The 21,088-nt window shown below is 44.0% G+C and overlaps 1 protein-coding gene across 20 annotated transcripts in view; it reads right to left on the bottom strand.

The window, feature by feature from the left end:
- Positions 1 to 21,088, bottom strand: part of LOC115596343 (dystonin-like) — a 118,665-nt gene that overhangs the window by 18,122 nt on the left and 79,455 nt on the right. For 17 of the 20 annotated variants that reach the window (XM_030441350.1, XM_030441333.1, XM_030441330.1 and 14 more), the window contains 24 exons: positions 20,837 to 20,966; positions 20,273 to 20,472; positions 19,678 to 20,176; positions 17,768 to 19,236; positions 9,373 to 9,534; positions 9,047 to 9,217; positions 8,585 to 8,751; positions 7,466 to 7,625; positions 6,928 to 7,254; positions 6,683 to 6,767; positions 5,890 to 6,131; positions 5,554 to 5,760; positions 5,306 to 5,425; positions 5,064 to 5,171; positions 4,752 to 4,970; positions 4,463 to 4,666; positions 3,473 to 3,704; positions 2,746 to 2,972; positions 2,536 to 2,658; positions 2,307 to 2,408; positions 1,263 to 1,364; positions 803 to 976; positions 476 to 631; positions 113 to 310 (listed from right to left, as the gene is read on the bottom strand). In XM_030441350.1, the coding sequence (XP_030297210.1) occupies positions 113 to 310; positions 476 to 631; positions 803 to 976; positions 1,263 to 1,364; positions 2,307 to 2,408; positions 2,536 to 2,658; positions 2,746 to 2,972; positions 3,473 to 3,704; positions 4,463 to 4,666; positions 4,752 to 4,970; positions 5,064 to 5,171; positions 5,306 to 5,425; positions 5,554 to 5,760; positions 5,890 to 6,131; positions 6,683 to 6,767; positions 6,928 to 7,254; positions 7,466 to 7,625; positions 8,585 to 8,751; positions 9,047 to 9,217; positions 9,373 to 9,534; positions 17,768 to 19,236; positions 19,678 to 20,176; positions 20,273 to 20,472; positions 20,837 to 20,966 (5,784 nt within the window). The remainder of the gene's footprint in view (positions 1 to 112; positions 311 to 475; positions 632 to 802; positions 977 to 1,262; positions 1,365 to 2,306; positions 2,409 to 2,535; positions 2,659 to 2,745; positions 2,973 to 3,472; positions 3,705 to 4,462; positions 4,667 to 4,751; positions 4,971 to 5,063; positions 5,172 to 5,305; positions 5,426 to 5,553; positions 5,761 to 5,889; positions 6,132 to 6,682; positions 6,768 to 6,927; positions 7,255 to 7,465; positions 7,626 to 8,584; positions 8,752 to 9,046; positions 9,218 to 9,372; positions 9,535 to 17,767; positions 19,237 to 19,677; positions 20,177 to 20,272; positions 20,473 to 20,836; positions 20,967 to 21,088) is intronic. The other 3 variants (XM_030441351.1, XM_030441347.1, XM_030441343.1) reach the window with 1 other exon arrangement.

A 21,088-nucleotide genomic window follows, 5' to 3' on the forward strand; every position in this document is an offset into this window, starting at 1 on the left:
GAAAAGAATCTCCAGAAACAATTTATAACTGACATGTTGGCTCCCCTTGGAGAATAGAATCAATCACATTTTATTAAAAAGGGAATAAACACAATGAAATTATTTTTCATACCTGAATCAGAGCACTCTCCAGTTGTTGCTTCCTCTGCGCCGTCTTCTCCAGGATGCCTTTCCACCGCTGGTCCAGGTTCTCCAGTTTGCTCTTCAGACTGGAAGCTTCCTCTCCAGCGGTGGACTCCACCAGATCATTGCCGGCTTTGTTAACTGTCTCAACTGTTGCCTTGTGAGCCAACACGTCATTTTGGAGAACCTGAGGAGACAAAAGCAGCCATGGATGTTGAGTGGATGGATCTGAAGCACATAAGGACTAATATGTACAGGGTAAAGGTTCATTGTGGAATAAAGGATCATGAATCGACTGCCTCCTTGTTCTGTTTCATGAAATTAAATGAAGTGTGATCAACTTTTGTCGTACATGGTGCTTGGCAAGCTCTATCTCAATGGCTTTGGGGTCCCCTCCAGCCTTCCTCTGCTCAGCGAGAAGCTCCTCGGTGTGGCTCATCCAGGCCAGCAGCTCGTCCAGTGCGTGCTGGAACTGGCCCAGTGCCAGGAGGCCTCCCTCCAGTTTGTGCTAGATCAATGACAGATCAAAACATCAGATATCACGGCGGGTGAAAGCACTTGACCCGTATACAAAACGACACATCCCACTGCCTGTTTGATCACATTGCTGAGGATGTTTTCTAGACCATTTTTTTATGTCTAGATATGTTCTGACGTCAACACGTTTCCCTCTCCTGACCTGTCGGCTGATGATCTTTTCATCCAAGGTCTCCCAGAGCATCTTCAGCTCAGACATTGGCTCCTGGATGGCGGAGCGATCGGCCTCCTCCGTCACCTTCTTCAGCAGGAGGCCTGACTGGTGGTTAAGGCGCTCCATTTCTATCTGCAGCTGGTAAGCCTCTCCTTTGAACTCCTGAAACACGCACAGTGATACACCCAATCAGTCAACAGAGGTACAAAGCCTTATGGACAATACACGTTAAACTACTGTCGATGGCTTTTCAACACAAGATCTGTCTTTTTGTGAATCAAATACAATGTGACTACCTTACGGAGCTCAAGCTTTTGTAACTGTACAAAACAGGCCAACTCTTGCCGTTTGAAATAAACACAGCTGGCACATGACATAGCTTCTGTAAAAGTGAATTTCGCTAGTCAAGTTAAGGAATTACATTTAAAACAAGAAAACAGGACTGTACCTTGAGCTCGACAATCTGCTGCTTGACAGTTTCCAGGTCTGTGCCTACAGGTGACATTGAATCCAGCTTGCTCTCCAGAATATCCACCCAGTCAAACATACCCTGTGAACAAGGTGGGAAACCATTGTTAGTGGCAGAAACCAAAGCTTAGTGCACAGGGAGTCAGGTTTCACACTTTAGCGTCGCGTTGTGTAAAACAAGCCCTGAACTTGAACACCAAAAAAACATTACCATCATCCTTAAAGTGAGTTTCATATCAAGCGGCTGTGTGGAGGACCTTTTCTTTTTTTTGAGTAACTTTGAACACATGAGTCAAAGTTTGAACCAAATATAGCGAGTGCTGTGGTTTGTGTTTATTGTCTCAAAATTATTTGCTCCCTCGTAAAATGTTGCATCACTTCAATTACGTGCAATAAAAAAGCGCTGTGATCTGTGGTTTTCAACTGAGGGCTGGTACAACTGCGTGTGTTTAACTTTCAATCATGTAAATGTCTCGATGAGCAAGTATATTCTATTATTAGTTACGCACAATAAAGCAGGGTTGTTAAAAGTACCCAAAAGTCATACATGAGTAAGGGTAAAGATATTCCGTTAAAATGTTACTTTGGTAACAGTGAAAGTCACACATATATATAGAGCTTGAGTAAAAGTCTTAAAGTATCTGAGAGTAAATTTTCTTAAGAATCAATGTATTATTTATAATTAAATGTATTAATATATCAGTGGACGAGTTGGATCGAGCATACACTCAGGTAAAGTACAAGAACTTAAAACTTGCTCTCAGTACTTGAGTATATGTACTATGTTTACATTCCATCATTACAATAAAGACAAAGAAAAATTAACAGTACCTCCAGTGCCCATACACTGAGAGTGGACTGTGAGTGGACATTGTGTTTATTTGCATATTCATATATTCTGGAATTTAATGAGGGAGAAGGAATGGGTGCCATTTTAAGCAAAAGCCAAGTCACACACACTTTGTTGGCTTTATTACATGCGTAGATGAGATCTTTAAATACAAAGAGGCAGCAATCAAATTACCTGCAGGCCATCCTGAAACTGCACAGCAGCCTGCATGGCTTCATCCAGTCTCTCTACTCTCTCCTTCCAGGTCTTATTGAGATTTTCCCACGCTGAATTCACCTGGAAACAGGACACGAGCGGGTCAACAGGAGCAGTTGAAGAAAATCAGCACAGACGCTCCAAATAATCTACGAGTAAATTAGAAAAATGTTTCTGTGTGCAGATGGTTTTGAATGTCATTTATTACCTCATCGATACTTTTCTTTATCACGGGTTTATCAGGTTCCCCGCAGGCGGTCATCAGCTCTGCACCCTGGTTATGAACCACGTCAAGCTCTTCCTGCAGCCCGTCGATCTCCTCCTTGAATCCCTGTACGAGTACAAAAACTGTGAAATTTACAACAAATAATCTACAGTCATCCACAAATAGATTCTGTAGCTTCATCTCCTGTCTGACCTCCACAAACTCCTGCTGTTGTTTGACGACTGACGGGTCGACTCCGGGCTCCTCCAGCTCTCTCAGCAGGTCCTGGCTGTCTTTGATGGTGACGATGAGCGCGCAGTGGTCGCACCAGAACTTGTCTGCCAGGTCCATCACATCCAGCAGCTTTGCCTCACGCTCCTCCAGCAAGGCCTGGATGTCACTCCAGAGGAAGACCATCTGGTCCAGTTTGTCTTGTACAGCTTGGAAAACCACAAATTACAATCAGTATACAACGAATCAATTAACAGCATTAAATATGGAATACAGACACGAACTATCAGCATGTGTTAGTCAGCCGCTCGTGCCAAATGGAACACATCCCGCACATCGCAGGTTTAATGAGACACTGTTTGGTATCCGTCTCATGCTTTAATTTTTCCTTCCTTCCTTTGCCTAAAAAGAGAATGGCATTCTCATAAAAGCCACACCTGCAGGAAAGCTTTTGCAGTCCAATGAGCAAAAACTTTGCCAAAACTCTTTAAGCCAAAAAAATCTGAAGAATGGTTACACATGTGTTGATAGGGGGAGAAAAAAAAAATGCTCTTTCTTCCTATTGACCTTTTATTAAGCAATTTGTCCTATTGACTCTGATAATGATCCCAATGCCCCATTATGGTAAAACTTTCCTAACTGGATTCAGTTCATTAAAAATAAAAGGGAATCAAATGTATCAAAAAGAATAAGATAATTTGAGATTTACCTTTGGCTGATATGTCCTTGTCTGCTCCTTCAGAGCGAGCTATCATCTCCTCGCCTCGCTGCCTCAGCGTCTCGTAAGATGGCTGCAGTTTCTCCAGATCCACAGAGACGGCCTTGTTTTCTGAGATCTGCTCCTTGATCTTGTCCACCTCCACAGAGATAGACGGAGGCTGCCGTAGGCGTTCAGCGATCCGCTCCAGGGACTCCAGCATCGGGTCAATTTTGTCATGGAACTAGTGGAGGAGGAGGATACACTTTACTTTCCTGTAGGAATATCACTCAAGAAAGCTGGGTAAATTTGGCTCTCTTGTTAAAAAAGTTTATGTATTTATAAAGAAGAAACAACCCTACAATTACATTTTAAAAGTTGACTTTACTTTTACAACTTAAAATGATTAGTCTCCTTTACTTGGTAATTTTGAGGTAATGGATTTCCTCTAAGTCAGTTTTACAGTGTGTAAAAGTAATTTATTTCTTGTAGAGACTGACTGATATATTATTATTGGCCGATATTGGCCATTCACAGATATATTAGTATATATTGCTGTCAGGTTATACGTTGTCCAGTATGACAATGCAAAAATAACAAAGTGGGATGAGTTTTAATTTTTAGACATGACCTTCTCTAAATAAATGCCTCATTGAAAAGTAAATCAATTACTCACTTAATCAATTCATCTGTCGACTATCTTGATATTTGATAATCGTCTCAATTAATGTTCAAACTAGAATCCTGAACTCTTAGTAAAGACAGTTATAATCTCTATTTCAACTATCTGATTTATAAAAAAAAATAATCCATTGGTTTTTTTTTTATTAAATAGCAAAAAGTTTTAATTATAATCAAACAATTTTAGCAGATCTTTAAAATGTTATCATGGATGGACGGAACAAGCAGCCATTTCTTTAAACTTTTTTATACCATAAAAGTGATATACTATAAAATATAGCTAAGAACAATAAAAACACCCGGTGAACAACTGCTCCACACCTGAGTGGATTTGGAGATGGCCTCATCCAGAGTCGCAGCTCTCTGCTTGACGTCCGCCTTGAGTTTGGTGTACAGCAGGTCTGTGGCTGTGTACTTCTCTCTGATGGGCACTCCCTCCTCTGGGCTGAGTTCAAGTAACTGAGGCCCGGTCTTATTCATCTTGTCGATGTGCGGCTTGTGCTCGGCGATCAGCTCGCGCATTTGCTGCAGAGGAAGCGACATGTTAAGTTTCTTTTTACCGCTTAAACAAAAGCACCGCGCTGAATATCTGCTTCTGTCGCGCTCTTACCCTGAGCTCCTCCTGCTGCTGCCTGAGTGTTTCATACTCGATGGCGGGTGGAGGCAGCTGGCCGAAGCTGCTCAAAGTTTCCTGAAGCCACGGCCACATCTCCTCGTAAGTCTCCCAGAACTGACTGGCCAGAGACTGGGCTCGCTCCAGCTGCAGAGAGCGCTCCGAGTTCAGCTGACTGACGATACCGTACTTCTCCAACAGAGTTTGAGTCTTGGCCTGATGGAAAAGCAAGAAGACACTTCAACTTATGTGCATATTCTTCATGATTAATTGTCTGTTTCAATTTTTTCTGTAATAAATTCTTTGAACCTTCAGGAATTCTTTCTCCTCTGGGTTTTTGCTGTTCATGATGGCCATTCCCGTTTTCACGATTTCATCCACTGCATCTTTGTGCCTCATGATGTCCATGGAGAAGATCTGAAAAACCGGTAGGGTGAGTTTGCATGTTACAAAACAAGCCGCGGTGTTTACTGTACTTTGTTTAAATGGAGGGATACACGCGCACACACACGCACGCAAACACACACAGGCACACATTATGACAGGCTAACCTTCTGTGCTTGGAGCTGGGCTGTGGTTTGGTCCTGCTCCAGCCTGATTTCGCCCATCGACATCAACTTCCTCTCGGCGTCAGTCAGCCAGGCGAGCTCAGAGTCAGCAGCCTGTTCAAACTGGAAACAGACCGAAAAACATTTTCCACTGCTGAAAATGTCTCAACTCCTAATTGGAATTACCAATAATAAGAAACAGATAGAAAAGCCTAATGAGCAAAGGCTGGGTATTAATTGCTGTGGTTTACCTGCTGTGATTTGAGTATGTCGGCGTTGATCTGGTCGACCTGCTGGGTGATGGTGTCGCTGACGGCTCTGTACCGCTCATTATCTTCAGTCACCAGCTTGTCCAGACCCTCACGAGTGTGCCAGGGGATCAGATCCAGGAGAGAGCTGCTCAGCTCATTCAGCTTGTCCACCACTGGCTTCTGGTCTTTGGTTTCCTTCAACAAGGCCTGGACGAGATTACATGAGACACAGAAAACACCGGCTTAGGCATGACGAATCAGCCCACTGAGTCTTAGAAGTACAGTATTTTATGTTGGACATAAAATGTGGTATTTATTTAGTTAGGGGTGAATTACCTTCTGCCTGCTCTGTGCCTGTATTAGCTGCTCGCCCACTGGCTCCTGATCAGCAAACGTGCTGGTCTCAGACTCCACTTTCTCCAGCCAGGAGCTCAGGTCCTCGTGGGTATGTTGCAGCTTGGTGGAGAGACTCAAAACCCGCTCCAGCTTCTTCAAAACGGTGTCGCTCATGGAGTTGATCTCGGCATACTTTGTTTTTATTCCATCCAGTTTGCCTTGGATAACAATCACCTCATCGCCTATAAACAGATAACAGGTTATCTCTAATTAACTCAGCTTTAGGATAGCGGTGTAGGATGTGCTGCCTCAGGGAACTAGAGCGAGAATCACTACAAGATGCTGTTTGAGGTCACACATTTCAGTTCTAATGGTACTTGCACCCAATCATAAAACCCACTGACAGATAAAGAAATACTTTGGCAATTGGTAAATACAAGCTCTTGGCTTAGCTTAGCTTAGCTCACTCATTTACATGTTATATCTTGTTCGTTTGTTCTGTGGAAAACCTAAGTAGAAAGAAAGATTTTACAGGGTTTATGTGCTTTTTGTTAGCCAAGCAAGGTCACTGGTGGTACATTCCCATCATACTCACAGCAAGAAGGCAAATTACTACTTTCTGATGATGACAAACTGTTTTTTTAAACTAGATTTCAACAAATTTTATTATTCACGATTGCGAGAAAGATTGAGTACTGAACTGCTCCCAAAACGAGGCAGGAAACCTTATAACGTGTATTACAGAGACTATTGTTTTCTGTATGAATTGTGATTGTCATAAACTTAGACATGCCTGTTGTTTGCTTCAGAAGCTCCATCCCGTTAGAGATGGCTTGGTCGACATTCTTCTTCCTTAACTCAATATCACTCTGCAGTGCCTAAAAAGGAAAACAGACCCTTAGAAAGTCAGTGAGGGTGACAAAGAACTCTACTGTGAACAATGGACGGCTCACTAATAACTAAAGTCAACTGAAACATGATTGATGCAACTTAAAATGAAAGGACAACATAATGCTTGGCCTGAGGAGGAGTGTGTACCCGTTGTTCTGCCAGCTGCTTTTCAAGAACATCTATATTGTAGTCCTCCACGGACACTTCGTTCAGCCTCGTGTGCGCCTCGTTCAGCCAGTTCATGAGAGCCACCTCGTCCTCTCCGAACAGCTGGGCGTTTGCCAGAGCTTGCTGAAGCATCTCGGCTTTCCTCCTGCACCGCTCCTGGAGCTCAATGTAACTGCCCTGGTTGGCGTCCAGCTTTGACTGAACAAACTCCTTATCGTCCACCGAGCTCACAGTTCTGAGCATCTGACCCAGACTGACGGCCTGAAACAGGTCTTTACTGTGATTCATTATCTCCTCCTCTAAGGCCTGACCACAGGGGATGGGAAACGAACCAAGGAGACATGACACAAACACAAAACACAAACATAAAACAAAAATGTGAAACGGAAATTTTAATGAAAAACGGAATGGGAAATAATGAAAAGCACAAAACGTGAAGTAACGAGCAAAATGAATGAAACTGAAATCAGCTGTGTCGTAAAAACACGTGGCAGCGATGTAAGGCGAAGGATGTTACCTTGTGCTGAGAGATCTGATCTTCCAGCTTCGACGTCTCGGTGCCGATGGGTTCGGAGTTGACGAGGTGTTTCTCTGTGGCGGCGAGCCACTCGCTCAGCGGCTCGAGTGTCTCGTGGAACTGCTGAGTCACCACTAAGATGCTCTCTAGCTGCTTGTGCCTGACACATTTATGCAGATAATAACAACAGTGGATTAGGACCAGAGGAAAGTCATAGACAGAGTGACAGGACAGTTTATTTCAACAAGGACTATTAAAAGATTGTGCAACTGGGAAATGTTAGAAACACATTAATAATGTTTAACAGCCCTGTTTTGAACTTGAGGATTAATCTCCTCTTGGAGGAAAGTGAGAGTTAATTTAAATTCTTTAACCCTGACCCTGGCAAATGTCAAAATACATTTTTTTTAAATCACAACTCATAGCATATTTAGCAAGCTTTTCATTAGCAATATTTAAAGGAACAGTTTATGGACATTTCTGGAAATGCTTTAATTTGCTTTGTTGCAAAGAGTTAGGAGAAAAGACAGATATCACTCCTACAGTGTGTCTGTATAGTCATGTCACATAAAGCTACAGCCAGCAGCTGCGTAGCTTAGCTTGGGCCAAACACTGAAAAACAGGGAAAATGCTAGCTAGCTTCCAGTTTTCTCGTTTCCTTGGCACAAACAATTGGAACCGGAAACAGCTAGCTAGCTGACACACTGTTTCCCTCTAGCTCACTTAGGATTTCCAGATTTTCTTAGCACAAACACTTGAAGCTAGAAACAGGAAAACAGCAAGCTAGCTAGCTAGCCCTTATCAAACCCATGAATTCACTTCTTCCCACTGAAGCTTAAATGAATAGTTCAACATTTTAAGGGATGCACTTCTTGAAAAAATAGATAACTTAATAAATGCTAAGCTAACCAGCTTTCTGCTTTATATTCACCAAACTGAAATTCAGGAGGTGGACATTTTTTGAAAGTTTTGAATGCTGTCAAATCTAAATCTAGGCAAAAAACACAAATTTAATCACAATGCTTTAAATCTCGAAAAATAAATTAGCATCCCTTATCTGAAGCATACAGTAGCCTTCCATTCAGAAGGTTGTTTAACACTACAGGTGTATATACAGACCTGCTTTCAGCCTTTTTGAGCAGAGCGTTCCACCTCTGCCCCAGGCATTCGATCTCTTTTGCAACCTTCTCCTTATCCACAGACTCTGCCAGTTCTGCAACCTTACCGCCCTCTTTCTTTATCAGCTCCACTGTTGGTTTTCGCTCATCCAGCAGTCTCTGTAAGAGCTGTCAAAGGCGAACAAAGGGGGGGAGAGTTATTGGGCGCCTTTAACATGCTCCAACCACGAACATTGCCTGGTGATGAAAAACAGTAAATCTAACGGGCACAAATTAAGTGTCCATTAAACTGAAAGCTTTGTGTAACGCACTCATGTCTAACAATGGACGTCGATTAAATGAGATGAATGGCAAAGTCAAAACATGGATTTTCTCGTGCCGAAGTGGAAAAGATTAAAATAGAAGTGCAGGCGTGTCTTTACAGCGTGTGTTCATATGTTTGTGCCATTTAATACCGGCTTACTTTCTGCTCTTGTATCTGAGCCTTGACCACTTTAAACTCTGCAGATGGAGGTTTTTGATTGGCCATGAGCTCCTCCGTGTCAGTCAACCAGCTGAGCAGTGACTCCAGAGCATCCTGGAACCTCCCACAGTGCAGCAGGGCTTCGTGCAGCTCGGCTGAACGCTCGGCAATCTGCAGACCACATGGTAAATATAGATGTCACCTGTTTAGACTGCACCCAGTAGCTCATCACAAGACGACAGATGATAAGAATGACTCATTACACAGCTGATATCTCTTTATATTTGAGATGGACCAGTCATACCGGCATGTGAAAAGCAAATAACCTTTTTATTGAGGGTATTCCACTTTGTGTTGACTGCCTCCAGGTCATCCTCAAGCTTCTTGGTGCTGGTGCCTTTGGCAGCGGTTTGTACCAGACCCTGGCCAAGCGAGTTGATGTCTTGGAGCTGCGCCTGCAATGGATCAATGTCGTCTTTCTGGAACGCCTAAAACCAAATGGAACAAGTCAGCATTATTATTTTGTAAGTGCTCAAATTACAATGGGATCAGTCTTATTTGGAGGTTCTTCATTAAACCTCCTTGTTTGCTGTCCCAACTCAAAAAAAAAAGAGAGAGATTTTAATGCTGCAGCAGTTTTATTAGATTTTTTTGGGAAACAGCCCAAGTTAAGTGACTAATTCTGAAAAATGTCTCTTTTATGGTGAGCTAAATTGCAGTATCCCTCCCCGTCATGACTTCTGAAAATGGTTCTGTTCCGACAAATCAGATGTCTGAAACCTCACAAACACATAAATGAAAATGTGATTATTTAGATAAACATTTTTTAGGGAAAAAAGTCTAGCATTTTTAACAAATCTCTGCACACCAACATGTTTGGCAGATGTGTTGGATAAAGGTGCAACGTAATAACAATGAGAAGAACTCGTGCACACTCTCTCCCTTACTGCTCAAACATTTATAAACACAACGATTCGGACTGTCCTGTCCTGATGGAGATTGGACAAGACTGAAATGTCGGGTTAATAAATATTTAAGCGGCAAGGAAGAAAAGTGCGTAGGCGTTTCTCTCATATGAAAAAGAAAGACCAAAGTGATGCCAGGAAGTTATTCTGAATCCAGAGACACCACTGCCACGACATCTCCTTGTGTTTCAAATCCAGCTGACGTGAACAACTCTCTGACCAGTCAGCAGCTCCTACAAGAGCAGTAAACAGTAAAAGCACAGCTGTGCACAATCCGACTTCCAGCCTGAACTAGTGAGCAACACCTCTTTCACTCATCGTGTAATTAGACATGAAAGAAAAACACTAAGTCAGCAATTCTTCGAAAGAGGTGTATCATCTAGTGAAACATGTGTTGGACTGGCTAAAAAGCAAAACTCGTGAAATGAGAGAGGAGGATATTTTTGGGGGCACCTGTGGGGAGAAATAACCCATCGAGTCCATTTCAGGGCACGCGGCGATGACGTTCAGTAAGGCTTCTATCTCGTGCTGTCCTGCGTGTTGTAAACTTTTAGGCAGACAGGCCTCCACCGACTGTAGAAACTCCTCCAGCTCCTCCATGTTGTATTTGGACGCTCCTTGTTGCACAGTACATGGTTGTGTTGGCTGGGGGCTCTCTGAGGGTTGGGTTACAGAGTTTCCGTATGTCTCAGGCTGTGTCACCACCACACTAACCAGCTCACAGTCGTCCTGAGGTGAAACATCCTCCAACAGCTCAGCAGTGGAGAGTTCGTCATAGTCTGTTAAAGTCCTGGAACGCCAACCGGAGCTTTCGTTTTGAGTCCTGGAGCCTGACCCTAAGGATGACCGTCCTGTGGAGTATCTGTACTCTCCATTACTGATGGTATCCACCGCACCAGATCCTGTTTGTCCTCGCTCCTGGACCAAGCTGCTACTGTGGTAAAGACTCCGGCTGTCCCTCGCAGGTGTGAAAGGGAACTCCTCCTGGCCTGAGCTGAGTGACCGCCCAGTTCTCAGGTCCCCGGACATGTGCATCGCCTCTGAAGATGACAGACTCCTTGTGCCCGGTCCGGGTCTTTTGTGGGATCTATGAGCTTGTCGCTCCCTTTCCACAGTTGGACTGTACAGACCTGAGTCCTCTTCAGATGTCAGCGAGCTGGTCATACTCTGCCCTTTTCTGCCATTGATTAACCCGGGCCTCTCAACACTCCCGGACAGCAAGGTCCCACTGCGGCTCGCGTACTCGCCCAAATTAGTTGGGGCGAAGGTCCGCCACGACCGCCGATGATGTGGGTGATCCTTCTTCTCTCCTCCCTGGAGACGGGACTTGGGCAGCACTGTATCAGTCACCCTGATCATGTGCCCGTTGAATTTAAGTCCATCAAAGACGGCACGCTCCTCCAGCGTGGCAGGTTTGCGGGTCCGGAGCTCAAATGAACTGGAAGTAGAGAGAGCTCCATTTCCACACAGGCTGCTGAGGTCTAACGTGCGGTGAGTGTAAGGTAAGGTGCCTGTGAAGTGCCGGGAAGAAAGGCTGCCTTTAGAGCCCGAGTCTATCTGCTCATTGAGCCGCACGGTGTCATAAATGGATCTCTGGGGCACGTAGCAGTCGTCAATGTTCAGATCCTCCTCCTCCCCCTTCCCCACACAGGAAGGGTTTTGTCTGAGGCAATCTGGTCTGCTCAGCGGCTTGCCCATGCTAAAACAATTGTCACTACTCACAACAAAGAAAAGATTAAGGATGTAGTGAAATCCTTTGAGGTAAACTGTTGTTTTAGTGCACACCGAGTCATTTAGAAAGGAGCACAATGTGAGAAGCAACCGTGTGCAAAATAATCATTTTTCTCTTCTATTCAATCTTAACAAATAAATACAACATTTTCAAAATAATATCTACTAAAATTGCTCTTGGTGATTTTCTTTTAAAAATCCAAGTTGATTAAAAAATAAAGGCTTTAGAAATACAAACATGTCAGAACAATATAAAAAAAACCCTGTATAGCAGCTTCATGCTCTGTAATAAAAAAGCTAAATCCAGTCCTTCATTACAGCCACCTATCCCAAAAATATGTCTCCAGGCTGTTCTCCGTGCATTGCCAAAACTTAATCACTATTCCTCCGGTCCAAAGTGCTTCTTTTTCCCCTGCGCAGCATCCACGCAGAGCCGAAGGAAAGTCTTCAGTGCACAAGTGTAAAAATAATCCACAGACAAATCCAGAAGGGCTCCACCAAAAAACTGTGGGGCAGTTCTGAGGAGAGCTGGTACTCCTGGATAAACAAAAAAGCCTGCCCTCTCTCTCTCATCGCTCCCTCGCAATGACAGACACCCTCCTGGCAGAGGGTTTCATGCCCCGCCCCCGCTCATTATTCAGACAACATCTGCCACAACTCCATTTGTGCTCAGAGCCGCTCCGGCACATGTTGATTGGTGGACACACGACCCGTTTTTTTTTTTTTTTTTTCCTCCACTTTCTAATTCCCCCTTATGTCAGCACAGCCCACATGACTTCACTTCCAAGCCATCTTCTGCATCCTGACACAATCACTCACTTTTTTTGTCTTTTTTTTTTTTTTCCTTTTCCTTTCAGTGACTGGGAGAACGGGAAGGGGAGGGAGGGGAGGGGAGGCGTACACACAGCTTTTCTACTACTTCACACACACGAAAAAAAAAAAACCCTAGACCAGCAGGCAGCTCCCACTTTGATGACATCACACTATGCTGAAATAGATACACATTTCGCCTTTTTTCTCTCCGAGCCCTCTCTCTTTTTTTTCTTCTCGTGGACTGTTGATGTGGACCCTGCAGATATTCTTAATTACTGTGGAATGCTGAGGGAGGCACAGGTCCCAGGTAATTTAACACCGACGGCTCTGCCAAGTGCATGAAGGCGCTTTTTATGTCCAGTGACCGGAGTAGGAGAAGAAAGGAGGATGGAGGAGATAATGAAAGGAATGTATTTCTGTTTCCTGGACTGTCTGCTACCAAATAGCTCAGTGAGGAGCTGAACAATCCAAACTTCTTTGTCCACTCCTGCACGCATGAGAGGAGTCAGAAAGAAAGAGGCTGGCGGAGACAAATCGGTAGTTAAGGCCTGGTGGGATTTCAAAAAAAGGGTGTTCCGCCAATGAATACCACATGATTTTAAATAGTTAAGCTTTTGAATGTATGAATGCGCATTTTTCCTCATGGCTGTGGCCGGTCCCTTTGTCCCCACCGTCCCGTATAACTTTGATTCTTTATGAACTTCACATAAATTGTAGCGTTGCATTTTAGTCAAGCACCTCAGATTTAAAAGCTGAAGGTTTAAAATAGGACACATTTTTTATGCAAGCAACTGAAATATGCTTTTAAAATTGCATCTTTAATCAGCGTCTCCAAACAATGGGGCACAAAGGGGACTCTATGACAGCGCAACTGCAACCAAGAGCAGAACTAAGAGAGTCACACAGGGGGAGAAAAATGTGCTCTGTATGTGGAAAATGCTTGAGCATGACCAAATCTGACGAGTGATAAATATCAGCTTTATATCAGATGTTTTGCTGCTGCTCTTTTTTTTAATCTGTATCAAACTGTAACCTTTAATGAAATAAACTAAAGAGAGCTTCTGGGACTTGTCTGCATAAAACTCATAAATCATAAAAATTCTCCAGTATTGATTCAAAGTAATTGCTTGATCTAAAAAAATATGTATGATATAGAGATGATTGGTCATCATAATTTTCCACAACCCAAGCTGATATATTTAAATAACTGTCCAAACCCACAGATACTCAGTGTACTGTAGTAGAAGACAAAAAAAAAAACAGTAAACATACTTATTTAATCAATTAGATAACACTTGTTAAAGATACAATATGTAAGAATTATCTACCTGTCAACTCTACCTAACTCTGCTAACTGTAGCTGCTCATAGCTAGTTAGCTTAATTAGCTGTGCAGCTAGCCTTCCTTATAGCTGACCCTGCCTGCACTTGGAGCTCAGAGCACTGGGGTGTTTGATAGTCTTTAGGCTGCTAACACAGGGGCTTTGTACCGCTGAGAGAAGGCTTTAGGGCCTGGGACCGGGTGGATGACCCAGGATGAGGAGCTGCATTGGAATGGGCAATGGAACCCGACCCGGACCAGCTGGCAACACAGTTGGGCTCAGCACCCTCTCAGTGCACAGTATATAATACAGGTCAAACCGAATTCTGGCTCCGGTGATGACCATCCTCTGGAGGCCTGAGCTATACTAATGGACTGAAAGTGGTAATGCAGGAGGTTCTGAAGCTAGCTGGTTAGCATGCTAACGTACATAGACATCTCTGCACTACAATACATAAACATCATTGACATAATGCCAAAACGGCTATTTCTTCACATGTTGATAATTTCAGTTCCTGAGTGTTTAAACTCAAATTCTGACATGTTTCAACGTTGTTATCTCGCAAACTGAGCAGTCTGATGTCATTGTATTTAAAATAAACAAAGGTAAAGTCAGCTTGTCAACTGAGGAACCAGAGATCTGAATCAACATTCAACAGTCAATTAATGGATTTTTATTCCATTGTCACCAATGTAATGTGGGAGTGTACCAAGCATTGTTTATGTTCAGTTAAGGAGTGCCTCAACACTTCAGATGTTGATCTACAATGGAAGAAACTACGCCTGATGAATAGAAAACCCAGCATAATCGCCTCACAGCAAAACAATACGCGCTCTCCATGTATAAGCTTGTTCCGGTTTCATGTTTCACTTTGAGACGGGTGTATCATTATTGCTATGTTGCAGTGAGTAACCAGCACTACGTAGTCACGATGACTTTTTCCCCATCAACCTCAGTGAACCGGGTCAGCTTCAGTGTGATTCAGTCGGCAGAAATTCCTTTATGAATTGAAAGAGCCACTGATGTAATGTCTGAGCAGCGAGGAAAGACACCCACGCCAACCTCCAGCGGTGTTGAGTCACTGGAGCTGCCCTTAAAGGTACACTTAAAGATATACAGTACGTACACCAGCCGAGCTCCTCCAAATATCATGTGGAAAAACAGGGGTAAACACATGAAGTCAGACATGTCTCCTTCAAAACCTGACCTAAAATGGTAACAGCACATGAAAGAGACGAATCCGAGCGCTTGTCTTTCTCTGTTTATTTCTTTCTCACCGGCTGCCAACAAGGCCCACTTACCTACGGTAACAAGAGCCTGATCCGCTGAATGTAAAACAGAATATGACACAATCTTTTAAAGTTTTCATGCTGCGCCTAAATAAAGAAACAAACCGAGGCTCCAGTGCTGCTTTTGCGAATAAACACAAAGGGGATTTTCCACCAGCAGCTGAGGCCGTGTGCGTGCCCTCTCAACCCAGACTGGTGACAAGCACAAAGAGGGGGGGGTGAAGATACGCACCGTGACCACGCTGCTCAGCAACAAATTGAATCAATCACTTCTTTAATAGTTACCCTGCGAAGCCTTTAAAAAACACGGACTCCACACGGCAAACTAACACCCCCACCGCACCCCCGCCACCCCTGTGATATTTTAATCCACGCAGTTCAACTGGAGGTTCGGGTGCAGCCCTGCTACGTGAGCGGAGCACCCCCTTAATTGAAAAGAAATCCTCTGACCTACATCTGAGGACAGATCCGTGCCATTTGCCTATACACATCTGTTTACATTGTTTTATTGTAATGCTAGCTAAATGAAGAAGTGCTTCATGGTTTTCCCTGGTTTATATAGGTTAATCCTCTTTTGGAAGACTCCACAGGAATTTACAGGCTTTTAAAATATTTTGCATCTGTCTGTGAATCTTGCTAATGGCTGCCCCGTCTTTTATCCCTCACTGATACCAACAAAGGCCTCCATGATTTTATAGACAATATGGAGATTTAGGGTGATTGAAAACAGACCATTAGGACAATTAGGAAGCTACTAGTGTGCACTGATTCCTTGTCATTATCATCCTTTCGCTCAACATTTTCAAAAGCCAATACTGAAGCAGAAAAAGCAGGATTACAAAGCAGCTACTTTATCTAAATCATAATGCTATATAATCACAGCAACTTAATTAACTGGTAGGTAAAACTTAATGGACACTTGGCCCGCCACTAACTACGATCAGGTTTCATTTAAATGATCTCCAACCATCACTTTACTATCTGGTGTCGAAGTAATCGAATTAACACCAGGCTGCTCTAAGTCGGTAGGCCCCGAAGGTTCAAATGTTAAAGAGCAATATCGGTGTGAAGAGATCGGGACGCAGGCCGGGCTTCATTATTGGGACCATTGAATCAAGTGACACCCTGCTGGCGACCACCTGTCTGTGACGGTCCATCCCTCCTGCACCATCACTGCAAATGGGCCGCGGCTCTTTTGTTAACAGCAGATGCCCTTAATGAACCAGCGGTCCCCTGAGGGTTTTCGTGCTCAGTGAAGAGGCTGCTGCTTATCTGCCCCCAAATGCAAGGTTTGTGCAGACAGACAGCATCTGAATTACTGAGTATACGTTTGTGTAATGAGAGCAATTTCAACATTTTGATATTTGAAACCCAGGGGAGGAGATAGCTTTTAGCATATAGCTTTTGTAATGTTCGTGTTAATTGTGAGAAAAGCGTTGGTCAGTAACTGCCTAGTTTGGAAACCAAAGGGAACATTTTTCACACTGATCACTGCTGATCGTTTAAAAATGTTTACGTCAAATGTTGTTCTTTCTGTTATCTTATTTTACCAGGAATGCTTTGTGAGATAGGGCTTTATCAGCAATGTCGTTAATGTCTCAGGGATCTTGATGAAAAAAATCAGGCATATTTAGCTGGCTGTTATCTATGAGTAAGTACAGTCTGATGCAGATCCAAATCACATCTGGATCTAGTATGTTTGAGTATGTTTTTATTTGATATTGGATTAGACTTGGTGGAATTAAAGGGGACCGTTGGACCTGGGTGGAGGTACAGTATGTGCTCTACTGAGTCCACTGGAGTTTGTAAATATATCCCACTCTTAATCATATTAATTTAATATATATATATATATTAGCAGAAATGATTTGTCCCTTAATTAATGTACAACTTTTTAACTGATTTGTAAGTAAATAACTGAAAAATTCTCTTGCTTGGGAAAAAGCAGCAAATATTCACATTAAAGATTATATTAATATTTCAGTAAATGTAATATTTTTGGACACAAAACAAACATTTGATGATGTCTGCTTGTGCTTTTTTGTTTCCTGATGTCATATCAGCCAAACAATAACTTGTTCTAGAAAATAGTCAGCAGATGAATCAATCGTTAGTTGCAGCTTTAATCTATATATTAAATATAGTTTATGAAAATAAAAACAAGCGTAACATTGCAATGAATAGTCTATAAACTGCACTGGAAATATTAAATATTTAGCTTACTGGATGCAATCTGAATATATTTTGGCACTTTGGCCACAATTCTTACTACATATACACAAAATTGTCAAAAAATGAACGTAAGAGCTAAATTTAGTGGAAGTAGCAGTTTATGGCTCATTACTCTACCAGGCAAATTAAACCAGACTATGTGTGTTTACGACCGTAGCGACATGAACCAATCCCCAGAGAGCATAAGACAACACAGTGCAAATTTACCAGAGAGCTATAACCATTAAACCAATAATTGCTGCTGTGATTTCACATATATTCAATCTTCCAACATCCAACTCATTCACTTATTATTTAACCAGTTTAATCCAATGAAATTCCATGTTTAGGCCTGAAAAACAAAATACATTTTAAACTGAGGACAACATACCTTAAAGGCCTCCAGCTGTTGGTTGATGACGTCTGTCTCCATGCCGACTGCCTCCTGAGACGCCTCCTTGTCGACAGCTCTGCAGAGTTTTTCATCCGCCTGGTGGAGTTTACCGTACAACTCCTCCAGTTTACTCAGGGTACTCTGCACCTGCACCTCTCTGCCTTTAGCCCGGTCCAGCAGTTTACCACACTGCTTACTCAGAGTATCCAGATCTCTCTTCAGGCCCAACAGGTCGGGCGAGGTCTCAGTCTCTAGCATCTTCTTACAGCTGTCTCCAGCGTTGGCCGTGTTGGCCATCAGCTCTTGCAGCTTCGCCACAAAGCTCTGAATGCTCTCCTGCTGTTCTTTGAGCGTGGCCAGGTCGAGATCCACGGGAGCCATGTTGTCAAGTTCATCATCCAGGTCAGTGAAACGGGCGAACATCTCACGGATGCTGTTCTGGAACTGCCCGATACCCTGCAGTTTACCCTCCAACACTTGGCACGTGTCCTCTAGCTTCTTGTTAAGGGTGCTGTAGTCTTTTTCTACGCTGTCGGCCTGCAGTAAGAGGTCTGTCACACCATCAGCATCTGGGACATCCACCACGAGGTCCTTGGCTAAGTTCTTCATGTGTTCTACTTGGTTCTGCACCCCCTCTAAGCTCTTATGTTGGGCTTTCATGTTGGTCAGGTTCTTGTTGCTGTGCGCCTGCACTCCCTGTGATTCATAGGTGTCCACCTGCTTCTTAGCACCCTCCAGCTGACCCTTTGCCTCTTTGTAAGCATCATTAAATTCCTTAACAGTGTGCGAGATCTTCTCCAGGCACTCCCTCTTGCTCAGCAAACCCTCCGCTACATTGTCCACCCTCTTGCCGATACTAGCCATCTCCTCTTTGACGGCTTCGGTGTCCGCGTTGGCCACCTCGAGAAGGCCATCGGCAGCTGTGTTGAGCTGCTCCACCATCCCTCTGTGCTTGTCGACATCCTTCTGGAGAACTTTCACCTGAGAAATGGAGCTCTCCACAGCAACCGGATCGACCGTAAGTTTGACTCGGCCCTCGCTGGCCTCACACTCTTGAATCCAAGAGCTGAGTTTCTCTGCACTCTCCTGATACTTCAGAGATCTCTGCAGAGCAGTCTGGAGTTTGTCAGCCTGCTCCGCAGAGCTCTTCTTCACCTCGTCCCAGTTGGAAGACAGCGTGGTGAGCTGTCCTTGGAGCGCCAGCTTTTCTGCACCATCGGTGTTCTGCAGCAGCGTCTCCCCTTCCCCGATGATTGTGTTATAAGCTTCGTCCTGTTCACTGAGAGCCTTCTGGAGCTTACTGTGCTCTTCCAGGGTTTGTTGCAGGACGTCCACTTTGGCCGAGATGAGCTGGGGCTTGGACTGTTCCTGGAGCTTCTCACCCAGCCACGACTGGAAGTCTTTGGAGGTCTGATGGAACTGCTGAGAGCTGGCGAAGGTCGAACTGAGCTGTTCGATCCGTTTCGCTACAACAAAGACATTTGACAATTAGTGGCTTAAGTGCTGCAACAACCTCTAGTAAACTTTAATTCTACATTTCTGATATAATTTAGTGGCTTAGTTGACTATAACAGACAGACCTGGCCAATACCGAGTTTTAGGGCCAGTACCGACATTAGGGAGTAAAACAATATATTTGTGAAGGCCAATATCAGCAAATAGAATGGGCCGACAATATATCAGTCAGGCTATAATACCAGATGCCAAATATAAAATTAGCTGTAAATAAAGTTGACAGAAAATCAACCAGAATTCTCCACATGAGCGATTATGATTACACCAATTTAGTCTTCTGGGAAGTTGTTATCATAGAATAAATATATTAACTGTGACTCAACACACATAGAATGGTTCTTTCTCTCCAAGCATTACAGCATGACATTATTAGGTTAAGTTAAAAGGCCAACCTGCTTTCTCTTCCAGCTGTTTGAAAGGCTTGCTGACACTCTCCAGCTGCCTGGCTAAGTCTGCTTTGAGGTAGTCCTCGGTCACCATGGCTGTGAGCTCTGCGTTGATGGCCTCGGCCTCCTTCAGCTTCTTCCTCTCCTCTCTCAGCTGACCTGAGATGTTCTGGACGTCCTCCAGCTGCTTCTTCACTGCATCGGGCTGAGTGCTCTGGCCCTGGTGGTTGGTGAGCTGATTCTCCAGCTGATTGGCCGTCTGACTGAGACTCTTCAGTAACTCCTGAAACTGACCCGTCTTCACCGCAGCCTGGTCGATGAGGCTGTCTCGCTGGTCCAGCTGTCCCGTGAGGCCTTGCCACTTCTGGGTGACGCTGGCGAGCTGCTCTCTTACCAGCTTCCCACTTGAGAGGTCCTGGTTGCCCGAAGAACTCAGGATGGCTGAGGCGGCCTCCTCGAGTTGCTCGTACTGAGGTTTACGGCTCTTAAATTCATTCTGGAGGATCTGCAGAAAGAAAAATGGGCCAAGATGAACATCCCTTTAAAGAAAATACTGATTCTTAAGAGATGCACAAGCTTCTACAATATGCGGCATGCCTACCTGAACTTGTTGCTTCTGCATTTTAAGCATGTTGGGGTCTACGGAGAGGGGACCAAGGACACTCATCATCAGCTCTTTCTCTGAAAGCCACTGACCGAGCTGCTTCTCAGTCGTTTGGAAGATGTCCAGATTCTTGTTGGACTGCTCCAGGTGCTGCTTCCTCTCCTCTACAGAGCCGCTGATGTCAGCCCAGGCAGCATCTGAGCAGGAGGGCAGAACAATCACACCAGTCTGCATTAGTCAGCACAACAGCACCTCTCATCCACTGTCCTACTGTTCCCTCCGCAAAACCTCCTGCTGTGCATAACTTGGCACAACGGATGTGTTAATTTCATTGGTGAGGCAGGTACTGACACAAGCTCACCTTCTGTTAACACGCACGTATGTGTCGGGTAGATGACTGGATGAGCACTAGTATTGTAGCTGGTCTATTTTAAAAAGCCATAACTCAGAGTCCTGTGCCGTAATGAGACACATTTTTCGTCAGTGGGATTCAGCATGCCTCTGACAGATTCAGTGACATAAATTACCCTGGGCCATCTGGAGACAACACCTTGTGCATACCTATTTCTGCCAGCATCTGCTTCCACTTTGCTGCCTCGGGGGAGTTTGGATGAGTCTTAATCAAGTTGAGGAGCTTCTCTCTGAGCTTCTGGAGCTGCTCCTGCTTTTGCTTCATGCCATCCTCAAACACCTGAGGGAATAAAAACAAGATCAAATTGCAGAGTCCTGTGATATGCAACTCGCATTCCCAGCTGAGTAAAATCAGCAAGGATTGTGTGCAGATTCAGATCATACTGACATTTTGAAACAGCC

This window comes from Sparus aurata, chromosome 15 (genome assembly GCF_900880675.1).
Source record: "Sparus aurata chromosome 15, fSpaAur1.1, whole genome shotgun sequence".
Taxonomy (NCBI): Eukaryota; Metazoa; Chordata; class Actinopteri; order Spariformes; family Sparidae; genus Sparus; species Sparus aurata.